Source organism: Canis lupus, chromosome 3, assembly GCF_048164855.1.
Source record: "Canis lupus baileyi chromosome 3, mCanLup2.hap1, whole genome shotgun sequence".
Taxonomy (NCBI): Eukaryota; Metazoa; Chordata; class Mammalia; order Carnivora; family Canidae; genus Canis; species Canis lupus.
Genome location: NC_132840.1, coordinates 40,119,409 through 40,132,738, shown reverse-complemented (window position 1 = coordinate 40,132,738; position 13,330 = coordinate 40,119,409). Strand labels below are relative to the sequence as shown.

The 13,330-nt window shown below is 44.0% G+C and overlaps 1 protein-coding gene and 1 long non-coding RNA gene across 16 annotated transcripts in view; one reads left to right on the top strand and one right to left on the bottom strand.

The window, feature by feature from the left end:
* Positions 1 to 13,034, bottom strand: part of NFIA (nuclear factor I A) — a 373,976-nt gene extending 360,942 nt beyond the window's left edge. For 5 of the 15 annotated variants that reach the window (XM_072820485.1, XM_072820487.1, XM_072820486.1 and 2 more), the window contains exons 1-2: positions 12,642 to 13,034; positions 1,307 to 1,838 (exon numbers count right to left, since the gene is read on the bottom strand). In XM_072820485.1, coding sequence (XP_072676586.1) covers positions 1,307 to 1,838; positions 12,642 to 12,722 — 613 coding nt within the window. In that variant the 5' untranslated portion in view covers positions 12,723 to 13,034. Of the gene's footprint in view, positions 1 to 1,306; positions 1,839 to 7,327; positions 7,697 to 8,097; positions 8,193 to 12,641 lie in introns of those variants that run through there. The other 10 variants (XM_072820489.1, XM_072820492.1, XM_072820494.1 and 7 more) reach the window with 5 other exon arrangements.
* Positions 8,253 to 9,837, top strand: LOC140630410 (uncharacterized). Its single transcript, XR_012028182.1, has 3 exons — positions 8,253 to 8,371; positions 8,966 to 9,232; positions 9,607 to 9,837. It is a non-coding gene; the product is annotated as an uncharacterized lncRNA (long non-coding RNA).
* Positions 13,035 to 13,330: the final 296 nt, after the last annotated feature.

Here is a 13,330-nt window from a genome sequence, read left to right as displayed (position 1 = left end):
AAAATACTTATCTATCCCCTGCCAACAGAATGCAAATGATAATGTGACATGCTTGCAAAGTTAATTTCTCCAGTTTCTTATGTAAGGACAGATGGATAACAAAAGTTCTCTTTCTAAAACATATATTGAGAAAAATAATAGAGAATAGGCTATCAGCTGGCTTCTTTTTTAAAAAAGCTCATATTCTTAGAATTAAAAACATTTTACAAAAACAGTACAGTGTTGATTTTACAGGTAACACCTCTCTCCTTTGTGGAAAAAAAATACATAAATATATGAACCCCAAAACAGCCTACTTGTAGGATTCCACAACCTTCTTTTTTCCATCTGGCTCAAGTAATTGCCATGAAAGTAAAATCTAGCAAGGCCGATATGTACATATAAAAAAGTCAACAAGTTACACAAGACCTGAGCTTTCCCATAACACAATGAACCTTTTGTCTAAATCAAGGCAAAAGAAACAAAGTAAAAATGCATTCTTTTAGTCAGTGCTCAATAGTTTTAGCCTGAATGCTACTCTAAATGCTGTAATATATACACAGGTAAAACATGCCTCAAAACCAGCCTTCAAACAATACAGAATCTTATCACCAATCAAAGCAACTCACTAAATCAATGATCAATATCGATTTCTCAGTGCATTCATGCACTACACAGATTGGCTACTTTTAAGATTAACCTCCCCATCAATTAAAGAGTTGGGTTTGTTTCTCGCTCAGCTTCGACACTACAAATTCCTAAATACAGAGCTACTAAGTTTGCCTATTAATGTGATTCTTTTTCCTTCCTACATGATCAGCAATTTGATAGTACTCGTACCACCTCTTCTTAACTAGCAGGGGGTTCAAGAGGCCCCAGTAGGTTAAAAACACACCCAGAAGATAAGCAACTAAAAATACTGCCTCACCACCAAACCCAGTGCTTGTGAACGAAATCTCCACTTGCCATTTACAACATCCCCTTTATTACAGAAGTTTTATGAGGCTTCTCTCACCCATCATCAAAAAAGGGTGATCTAAACATATCACAGGCCTACCAACACCTCTGATAACACCACTCACCAAAAGAACAGAACTTGGTGAGTGAGAGTCCTCTCAAAACTAGGCTTATCCACCTGAATGAAGGTGTCCCTGCAGACTGTGGGGCTGCTGGCTGTTCTGACTTTGGTTTACCTCTGAAACCACACTGTCCCTCTGTACGTGGCCTGCAATAACTTAGAGGGTTCGGGAATGGCCCCGGCACATACGGAGGTCAGCAGAAAAGAAACACACAAGAAAGTCGAACAACTTCTCACCATCGCACTTACCTGCTGCATGCACAAAGTATGCCAAATATAAATCGAGTTCCTTAACAGAAACCCCTATGTGATGGGGCTGCACACAGAGCCCTGGATTAGAGCACTGTGGGGACTTTACAAGGCGCTCGCCATCAGTACTTTCGAGCGGAATACCTTTAAATAAAATCACCATAACAAGGTCCAACCTCCAGACTTTATCTGCCTGGCGAAGGCAGTCAATTCTTCGCATCTTGCCTTTCTGGTCTGGGTTGGAAAGAACACAACATGGAGGCTTTTTCCCCGTAACTGTAAGAACAAAATCCTCTCGGTACTCAGGTCGGATATCTTTTCGCAACTTGGCCAGAAGTCGAGATGCCCACTTCTGCTTGACCTCTGGTTTTTCACTTAGCAACTCATCCTTCACGGCTCTCTCTTCTTCTTTTGACATACGCTTTTCGTGTTTTTTGAAGTATTTTCGTTTTCGGGCCTGCAGGTTGAACCATGTGTAGGCAAAGGCTCGGACGTGGGGCAGAAGTGCTTCAATGAAAGGATGAAATTCATCCTGGAGGAATGAATAAACACAAACATGTAACTAGCATGAAAACAAAAGGAAGTAACTTTTTCTTCAGATGGTCATTTAAAAAGAAATGCTTATTTCACTTGAAAGTTAACTCAGGCATTACATTACCAAAATTATACAGAGGATGCCTATGGGAAATCTGACAGGGGAAAAAAAGGAAACGGTAGCATTTCTCACAATCTCAAAGAAGAAAATTGCTAAAAATTTTTAAATGTTTTGATATGTTCACCAAAGTGCACCAGGTCCTATTGCCAGGCTTAGGTCCCAAATCCTTTAGATAGTAAGTGAAATTCATTGAAATGCTTATAACAATATATAATCGTAACCCTATTTCAAGAAAGGCATATCTAATTTTGCTCCAGCCTTGACCTCACTACTTGTAGTACAGCCAGGGCTCGGCCGCCAGATTGGCAAATCCTAAACATTTAGATGCCAGTCAATGTTTATGGAAGTCTAGGAGCAAAAAAAATCATCTCGACGATCAATGAAAACAAAGACTTTCCCTCTAAAAATATTGCATGTAGACTCTAATCTGTTTCTTAGGCATTTTGGTAACATCTTAATTCCTTCTTAAGGATTACGGTTGCATATAATTTTTTTAGTCAAAAACTTAGAAAAATCTGGCATATAGAAAAGATGAATTTGATATTCTTCAGACTGAAATAAAAGATCTATTTCCAAGACACACTTGCTGATACTATGGGAATGAAACAAAAAGAAAAAAAAGGGGGGGGGGGAACAAAGAAAAGCGTACATGCCAGATAGTAAATAGAATGCGTCATTGTGACAACAGGGTTGCAACTAAATACAGTTAATTTTGTGAAATGCCTTCGGTAATAATCATCCCTAAAAAAAAAAGAGAATCAGTATTTAATTCCTGAAATTAATATTTCAGGCTTTTTCTCACAAGGAAACAGAGAACGTGGTACATTTAATGTTTACGAGACTCCAGGAAAACCCTCACGGTTGCCTTTAAAATTCAAGTAATTTGAAAATAAAATTCAATTTAAAATATTTAAATTTTTCTTACTGTCTTATGAAAATGTTTGATTTTTTTACTTGATATTTCCTTAGGAAATATAAATGTAAAATTAAATAAAAATTAAACAGTAACCTCCACAAAGCTTTCTGAGTACATCTAACTTTTGATTAACCAACCCACACTAATCTTACATAACTTCTCTCCGCCGCACAAACCCCCAAAAGATAAATTATTTACTTTCAAATAAATGAGGATAAGAAAACCAAAAAGATATTTGGTGACTTTTTTAAAAAGAGTGTAGGACACACAAATATTAGAAAATGCATTCTTTTTTGGTTTGTAATATGCATTTAAATATATACTTTGGAGGCACAAGTAACTGTAATGTCCAAAATACTATTACTATACAAAAATCATTAAATTTTTAAATGTTCAAACGTAAATTGAGTGGCTAAAATTGGAAAAATATTTTATCAGGTCTGTTAAAATATTATAAATTATAATCAATCATCTAAACACTATATAAGATTATTTTTAAAGTACATATTAATGTAATACATAATAAATCACTTCAATAATTGGCATTTATCTTTTTCTTCTCTGAACAAATTTTAGACTCTGCATTGCAAATTTAGCTTTGAAAACTGCTCTTTTTCAATAAAAATCCAAAAGAGAAGTCAGCTTTCATAACACGTGTGCATTCTTCAAGTGGAGAGGGAACAGAAAAAAAATGCAAGAATCATATTATTCTTTACCATAAACATTTTAAATTTCTGATGTTTAAGAATCTTTCTTATTGCCATACTTTAAAAGAGAGAAGGGGGGATTTTTTCAGGTCACAGTTTATCTAACAAGGTATACGCCACACCGCAAAGCATTTAAACATTACTAAATTCTGGGCTCATCCTTGAAATGCTCTAAAATACATAAAATTTGGGATTGAAACAGTTCTTCACATAGATTGATTTTTACAGGACATGCTAGGGACCAAGGTTCTGTGGTATTATGTTAAGAACTCCTGGAGTCTACCTTAACTACAAAGTGAGCTTTCACCAAAAGATTTCATTTTAAAATCTCAGGCCCATTTTATAAAGCAAAGAACAACTAAGTTCCAAACAATTCACATTTATGTTAAAATGTTATCTTATTCAAAAGCTTTATTAATAATAATAAACATTTTTTTAAAACCATTCTAATATGGCATTTAAGTGTTTGAAGATACTCCTAAGTGTGCTGCTCACAGGACTGCGAACTGCGTTCATTTCGTGTTCAAGAGGATTTTGTTTACCTGCCAACCAAATGCCTATATATCTCACCATAAAAACCCTTAAATGAGGCCAACTCTGTCAACTAATTATTAAGAATAATCTAAGTCCCCAATTCTGCATCAAAAGTATTTACAACTTATCACTCCCCAAAGGTTTCAAGAATGTGCCAGTAAAAGTGCACAATATTTTGTATAACTTTACTCACATGTACTATCAAAGCGCTAATCATCTTTCTCAACTCACAATTAGAAATACTCCAGACCATCAAAAGTAAAGAATATCGTTAACTTGTAGGAAATGTCAAGGCATAACATAAATTAATTAAAAAAATATATATATATGGCCCTATAAAGCATGTTGCTGCACATATTACCATAAGCCATGTAATATTTCAAGATATTCAGGAGATAATAAAGAATATTTTACATATGTACTCAGTGAGAAAGTTATAGGCCACCAATGAAAACAAACCTGAAAACCTGTTTCAAAAGCGATACGACTTTGAATCAGCATCTTATATGTTGATCTGTTTGTAAGTAAGCCAAGTTTAAGAACCACTAAACGCTGATATTTCTAGAACTACTTTTAAAGGTTCACCTATAAATCTCTACTGGGCTATCGTTCTATGGCCAGATAAATGATTTGGCTATGATATGTTTATATGGCTTAAAAGATGATGTCTGGCATTTTCCTGATAAAGTTTTAAAAATTGCATACACGTACATGGAGTTTATTCTTTCATTTAGAGTACTTCTATCACTGTGCTTACTGGACTTTTTCTTTAATGACCAATAAACTACCTAAGTTTTTCTTTTTAAAACTGGTTCTAAAAGCTTTGTAAGCATTCCAGCAAGTTAAATAAAATTGTAAATCAATTTTTAAGAGAAGAATTAAAAATTATTCTCATTCACTAGTTAGTGTACAATTTCTTCACAAACTGTTATACTAAGTGTTTCTTTTACTGGTGTTTCCAGAAGAAGGCCTAGGGAGTGTATCAATCACGCTGCCAAATATGGTTGTTGTTTTTTTTTTTTTTTTTAAACTTTCTTAATGTGTTAATAGCTCATGAGCCAAGAGAATCCAGCTTTGTCAAGTACCTGACTATGCCCTGGGCCTGCATGGATACACAGGTATCCTTATATATGCACCAACCCAAAATATAAATTTATCTTTCTCGAGAGCTCACTTGAGAAGACGTTCATGTATCTGCTAAGGTCATGCCCCATTATTGCAGCACCCTGGTATTGTCTACAAGTTCTCTCTGCTGCAAACTTTTGCCAGCAAGAACTTCAGCCTTTGAATCTCAGCATTTCCACTGTAGTCATAACTCATTCAAATTCTCTTACACTTTGCATCTTATCCATATGCAATTGTGAACCTTGCCAGAAGTGGTTGGAAAAGTTTCATTCCACACTTCCACAAGTTACTAAAATAGGAACTTTGGAAGTTTGTTAGGGAAAAATAAAAAACTTTTACAATAACTCAAAGCAACTGCTACCCATTACTAATGCTAGGCCTAAATCCCAAACAGACCATTTCAACATAAAAGATGCATTTAAGAGTCTTCTGAGATCAAATAGCCGGTATTATTCCTGTTAGATATTGCAATAAGAAAGGATGTCATGTGAGAAATAAATCCAGAATCTAGAGAGGCAAGGAAAAAAAAAAAATCACTGGTACTTTTTAACCTTCCATAAAGTATTCGGTTTAAACCGTTATCTCCTGCTAAACGAAAGCAATAAGTGGTAGCAGGTTTTTTTTTTTCTTTTTAAGGGAGTGATAAATAAACATTTTATATGGAGCATACAACTTCATGTAGGTGATTAATGGTCAGACTGCAACGTACCAAAACAGTATGAAAGCTCACACTTTTTTCCAAAAAAAAATAAATAAATAAATAAAATTTTTAAGCGCAAAAATCACTTTGACTTCATGCCTTTTAGTCCAAGAAAATAAATAATATATTCAAAAGGGACCAGATTTGGGGCCGTGGAGTAGCAATATTTTGCCTAGGGGTGGTGCAGACGGGAGAGGGATGGAAAGGGAGGACCTGGGAAGGAGGGGCGGGGGGCGAGAGGGACCCACGGTCGGAGTAGAGTCGGAGGGGAAAAGTTGCCCCCGTCCTGCGCGCGGAGCTGCCCGAGTCGCGCGGCGGCGGCGGCGGCGGCGGGAGGCGGCGGCGGCTGCGGCGGGGGGAGCCGCGTCCGGCCCGGGTTGCTGCTCGGGCTCGCGGCCCGGACCCAACTCCGCCCGGCGCTCCCCGGCCCGCGGCCCGCGGCCTCCGCGGCTCGCAGCCCTGCGCGGCGTGGGCTCGCGCCGGCACCGAAACTTTCACTCGGGAAAGCGAGCGGGCGACGAGCGGCAAGGACGCAGGCTCCACCCGGCCGGCGCCGGGGGACGCGCGTCCACGCAGCCCGCTCCGCCGAGCCCGGGGGCCGGCTCGCCGCCGCCGCCGCCGCCGCCGCCGCCGCCCGCGTCCGAGGGGCGCTGTCCCGGCCGGGCCCGGGGCGCCGGCCCGCCCGCCCGCCCGCCCGCCCGCGTCCCTCCCGCGGCCGGACCCCAAAGGCTGACAAACAATAAACAAAAGTAAGAGTTTGGGGCGGCTGCGGCGGCGCGGGCTCCGCGCGCGGGCCGTGGGCGCAGGGGCGCGAGTTCCCCCGCACCGGGGGCTTCGGTGGCCCCGAGCGTGCGGGGCGCGCGGCGGGCTCGGTGGGCGGCCCCCTCCCCGGAGCCGCGGAACTCCAGACACCGGCCTGCCGGCTGCAGAAACGCTGAGTCCAGATTTCAGCGTGTCATGGGCTGCAACCCCGCCGAAACACGTGCGGGGCGTCCGAAAGCACCGCCGTTCCGCAGTCGGTCGCCCCGATATTAATTAACGCATTAATAAGAGGGCGCCATTAGCCATGTGCCCACACAAATGGCCGTGCAAGAGGAATGCACCCGCATGGAAACAAAGTTACTTTCTCGAAGCTGCATTTCTCCCCCCCCCCGCCTCCCCCCAACACACACACACACACACACACACACGAGCACACGCGCGCACACACACAGAAACACGCGCAGACACGGACACACAGCAAGGCACATGCCCCGGGCCTGGCCAGCGCGACGGTCCCCGGCACCCCGCGCCCGGCCCCGGGGCTGCCCCCGCGCCCCCGCGCCCCCGCAGCCCCGCGCCCCCGCCCCTCCACACACCCCGCCGCATCCAAACAGCTGCTTACCTGGGTGAGACAGAGCGGAGAATACATAACTGCCGGGCGGTGGGGTGTGCGTGTGCGTCTGGGTGTGCGGTTTGGAGGTGTGCGTGAGTGCGGGTGAGAGAGGAGAAAGAGGGAGAGAGGAAGAGAAGGAGAGAGAAGGGGGGAGAAAAAAAAATCAAGCCTGCTTCTTGCGTTCACATTTCCAACTCGGCTCAACTGCAGCCAGCCAGCCGGCGCGATTGCCGCTCCATGAGCTGAACTTTAACCCCGCCTAGAGTTTCCCTACACTCCACTATACATGTCTACTGTACGCGGGCGTTAAAGGCATAGCGCACCCTTTCCCGCTCCCGCGCCCGCGCCGCCCGCCCGGCCGGGTGCCCGCGAGCTGCCCGCGCGCCCGCCTCCGCCTCCGCCTCCGCCTCCGCCTCCGCCTCCGCCACCGCTCTGCACCGCACCGCACAGCCGCCGCCCGCTCGCGCCGCCGCCGGGGGGGGGGGGGGGGTGCGTGGGGGAGGGGGCGGCTGCGGCGCCGCGCGGCCAGCCGGGTCCCGAGCCTCCGCGGCCGCTCGCGCTCGCTCGCTCGCTCGCTCCCTCTCCTGCTCCCTCGCTCGCAGGCTCTCTCGCTCCCTCGGCCCCCCCCGCCCCCGCTTCCCCGCTCAGCGCATTACTGGGTAACGCAGTGAGGAGCAGTTACAGTCTGTACTCCCGGGCAGCTATAGGCTGCCACAGGATGTGCTTAAGCAAACAAAACTACTTTTCCTCATCCCCATCCCCCAAGCCCCGCCGCAGACCTTCGCGGACCTCGGTGGAGGACTTGGGCAACTTTGCCAGGTTGCCCCGCGCTCCCGGCTCGCTGCGTGCGCACGTAGAAAACCCAGGAGCAGGCCGGGGGGGTGCGGGGTGGGGGGGAGAGGGGGGGGCAAATTTGCATGTATGCAAATTTTTTTAAAAAATCAGACCTCCTAGGTAACTTTTCCGCCCCCCCCCCCTTCTGAAATGCGGTACGGCTCAAAGCATTGTAATCTCTCCAGCGAAGCTTTCTGTGGGAATAGATCGTCGGTAGAGGTAATTATGCACAAAATCCTGCAAACTTTGTGCAGCTTCAGTCCTATGGCATTCAGAAGCGGGGGTGGTGGGGAATAATTTCACACAGAAGAGTCACCGGATTTGGGGGGTTAAAAGAGGGGGGGGTGTCTGGAGAAAAGGAGGCGGAGATTAATGAGCGTTCTCCCTCCCAGGACTGTGAAACTAGTGGGTCTGAACACAGACGCCATAGAAAAAGTTCTATCACGTTCAGAAACAACAGTGGTTTAGCTGTGACATCTTTTTCTTTTTAGGAGGGAAAAAAAAAAAAAAATGTGAAAGGGATGTCCCCTAAGGGAAGGGAGATATTCTGGTCCACAGACGCGTGCCCAGAACTGGACACAGGCTATCATTACCGTCCCCGTTCCTGGGACACCTCTGGAAGGGTGCCTTTTAAGAATCCCCTCTTTTTTCCTCCCCCAGGTAATCATTCTTAAAATGGAAAAGAGCTTCCTGCAATTATTTTAGGTTTGCTAAAGTATTGTTTTGGCATAAAAGGGGGGTGGTTTTTAGGGTTTGGCAAGTTGCCAATAAGCCTGCTTTTCCAGTTTTTTTAACCTCATATTTTCTCTCCAGGCTTTCCTCTCTGATGGAAAAACAACAACAACAACAACAACAAAACCCTTCTTTTTCCCTGACCCCTATCCCATCTCATCATCCCCCATCTTCCTAACTGTAGTTTGCAAGCCTGCTGCATTTGCGAACCCTTCTCAAAATTCCAAGAGGAAAGACCAGGGTGAAAGACACTGGCACACAGACTGGGAAATCTGCACCTTGGCAGAGGTTACAGAGCCAGAGAGCCTCTGAAAAGAGGAAACTCCTGTAGGAATGCCCACTCTGCAGGTGAGTGAGTGAGAGGTGACGTGCTAAGGCCACTCTCATTCAGACTGCGTTCCCCTCTGCACCCTCCACCCCCTTTATTTTTTTCTTTAGGTAAAGGGCAAGAAATCTGTTACTGGAAAAAGCAAAATATAATCCTCTGAAATATTCTGCATGTGTCTAAAGTCATTCTATGCTTGTTCTCCAGTTGCTTTGTGGCTAAAATAATTTCTGAATGCTCAAGACCATCTTCACAAACCCCGCTCCTAAACATCCTTGGAAACGTCTCAAATTATTTATTAAGGGGTGAGGGGAGATAATGACTTAAATCTTTAATGAGAGAGTCCCATTTTCCCCAACTAAATAACTGCTTCTCCTTGGTTCCTTTTGGATTTCAGCAGAAGAGAAATGTCCTAAAAGCTAAGCTGAGTTACAGAGACACCCTCCCTGGCCACGGAAACCTTTGCTGGGATCTATAACTTCAACTCGCTCCAAGTTTCCTCGATAGAAGTTTCTGGCTGACAGTCCCAACATGTAACTGAGGCACAGTGAGAAGTTATTGTTCCGTGTGTACTCTTGGGAAGCTCTCTTCCAGAGCAGATTAAAATCTTTCTTTTGCTGTATTGAAAGATAGAGTTCACATCTGCCTCTTTCCAAAACAAGAAAGATTCTTACTTTTAACCGAATCTTAAGAAAAAGAAAAGGGTTTTTTTTTTTAAGGGATTGGCACACCGCCCTGGTTTTTAAAAATAGGGAAAAGTAATTTAATGCTGATATTTCTAGTTTAAAAACTTCTTTTGTTGCAGCAGTGAACGTGCCCGCGATTTCCAGCTCTCTGCGGTTAGCAATATTATCTTAAGTAACTTTTGGCGCCCTTCGTAAGACTTTTGGATATGGGACGATTGTTTGCGCCCTCTAGGCAAGGGCTGGATCCAAGTTCAGCACCAAAGCCCTGCACATCCGCTCCTGCTTTCTCTCCTATCTCCGCCAGCTCCCGCTCCCTCCCCCGCGGGATGGGGGGGGGGGAGGAGGGGGAGAGGCGGGGGGAACTCTACAAAGCACCGTTCCAACTACAGCCTTTGGAAACAAGACTGAGAAAAATACAGTAGAAGAGTTACAGTTACAGAAAGGCTTCTGGTAACTTTCTCTCCAACAGGCATAAATTTAAACACACACACAAAGAAACAGATGTTCCGCAAAGGGCAGTCTGGGGGTAGAAAACATTTCCAACTCTCCCCTCTTCCCAAGTTGCAAAAGTAAATCCTTGTCCAGAGTTCACAAAGATACTAAAGACACTTGAGAGAGAGCTCGGATGGAAGGAGGGGAGAAGGAAGAAAGGATAGTAAGAGAGAACAGTTGTAGGAAACAGGTGAAGTACAAAACCTGGTTTCCTGCAATCACATAAATGAACCATTGTTAGGAAGGATAAGCCCCTTATTGGAAATAACCGCTCCAATCATTTATTTTGCAAGTGCTAGGAGGCTGCCTTGAAATGGGATTGTCTTTGCGCAAAGGAGGCTCCTGTCATGCTCTCTGCTATCCATATTCTCCCTGGCACAGAGCCCAGCCTTGCATTTACTGTGTTTTATTTGCAGAAATGTTACCTTGCCAGCTTTAGTGAAATCCTCTTAGATATATAAATTACGTCAATAAGGTTTCACTTATATGTACAGCTCAAATACCTCTCATTTCGGGAGGTTACTTGGTAGGAAGATCTTATTAATATGATTTAGATTTTAATGCCCAAAGCAGTGAAGATAAAATTGGGGTTCATAAGTGACAATGCCATTAACTCTGTAGTTGTTACCAAGACTAACTTTATCACTAGCATTTTCCAATATTTTTCTCTAGTTTTTTGACCTGCTGGTCACTTGTGTGCAGATCTTTCTTAGATGCATATAATACTAAATTGAATAATGTCACTGAACTGAGAATCCAAGTGGATTTTAACGTCAAATTTCCAAACCAGATTTGATTAGAAGGCCTACAGCCTTGGGAAATAACTCGATGGGAATTTAATCCAAAGATGGGAAAGAGCCCATACTTATTTTCCATTCGCTTCCCAACAGAATTAGGTGCTCAGAGGGAAGGAAGAGATGGATGTACTTTGGTCAGAGGCTGCCAGTTACTGTCTCCAAGACAAGCTACTGCAGTTGGCTTCCACTGGATTGGTATCAAAGACTTGTCCAAGAGGCCAGACTCCAGCTAAGAGTTAGCAAGTCAGCAATCTTCCACACACACACACACACCCTCCACAGGGGTTGTTGTGGTAACAAGAACAAATGTGAACTTGGCCAGCCTTAATATCCTATTTGGTACCGACCATATATTTAAACAGCAGAATTCAAGAAGAGTGGAGAAAAAAACACTTTCTCCCCTTCCTCCTTTCAAATGTATAAAACAGCTGTCAATCCACCTGTGAAACATTCTATCTCCCCTAAAACTACTGTTTAGAGTTCAGGAGGAGAGGCTTGCCTATTCCTGCAAAGTACTTGAAAAGTCAAAGCTTCTAAGATAACCAGGGAAGTTTGTAATGCTGCCTATCCAATATGTGACTTTCCAAAGCTCAGTACCGTCCTGGATAGTTCAGGCAAGTTTTTAAGCCACGCATTTTTAAAAGTTGAACCTCCCCTTGCACAACAGTTAAAAGCTTCCCCGAATTCAAAAATAATAATTAATGCAAAGTTAATATTTCCCTAGAAGAGTTTTTCTAACTTTCTCCGAAAGGCAATTAGGAAAGCATTACAATTCATGCAAAAATTCCCCCAGTTTTTTTTTTTTTTCTTAAACTCAAAAACTCTTTCCTATTGTGCTTGCTAAATCCGGAAGAGCTTGTAGCTTTGACAGCTTGAACCACACCATCCCCTTCAGAGCCGCAGAGAACTTTAGATCTTTTCTGCCCCGCCCCCTCTGGCTACTGAGAACCATTGTACACCCAGGCTTCCTCACGATTGGATAAAGCTTTTGTCAATCTCCCATGTTGTACCATTGATTAGAGGATCGAATCGTCAATTATTCTCCGGGTCCAGACATTTCTTTTCGAGTTAGGTTGACTGCTGAGGCCAGACGTCTTTTTACAGAACAGAGCACGTACAGGATTTTTTTCCCCCTTTCTGGAACCGAGCAAGCGCTAGGAGGAAAAAAATCTGTCAAGCTCAGCAATTTTTTCAAATCTCGGGGAGGAAAAAAAAAAAAAAAAAAGGAAACCCGGTCTCTGATGCACATAGAAAAAAAAAAAAAGCCATCCACAAAGCTACGTCTTTAAAACAAAACCATCACAATAAACATTCACCCAGCAATCACTTAAATGCATATGCAAGCCAGAGAAATTTTAAAGTCTTAGCCATTAAACAAAATCATTCTACCATTATTGTTGTTTATAAAACACACATCGTATAAACGCAAAATAGAAAGTTTAAGATGTACCACGTACCATTGCAATGTAAAAAGAGTACGTGAGAAACTTTAAAATGTTCAGACGAATGGCTTCATTTGTTGTCCCCCTTTTTTGCATTAAAAAAAAAATCTAAATAAACTTGGAACCGTTGAAAACCCGGAAGAGATTTTTTTTTAAAGCTGTTGGCCAATTGCAGGCTTCTTGGAGATTTTTTTTTTTTTTTAACTCCAAATCAGAAGGCTTTTGCAATTGCAATGCGCGCTCTCTGCCTCTCTCACTCTTTCTCTCTCTCTCTCTCTCTCTCTCCTCTTTTGATAGCAATCCAACCCGGGCTGGCTGGTTCTCAGATTCTCTCTGGTTTTGCCTTGTGTGCTTTGGATTGTACGAGACTTTGCAGAAGTTGCAATCGATTCGCAGTCCCTCTCTCCTCTCCCTACCCCCTTGTTTATTTCCGCAATCGCTGCAATTTGCATAGTAACCACGCACTAGGCGCCGGCGGCAGCCTGCGGAGGGGGCGGGGAGGGGGCAGGGACCAGGCCTTGCCCCCTTCTCCCCTCCTCCCGGCTCCCTGCCCGCCAGTCTCCTCCTCCCCCACGGTGCGTGGCCAATAGGAGCCCCGGGATTCAGCGCAGGCTCCGGTCGGCACACCGTTCGGAAGAAAAGCTCCAGTGTTACTAGGCCCTGCTCGCAGGATCGTGTTTTTGGCGCGGTGGAAGTTCCCCTGC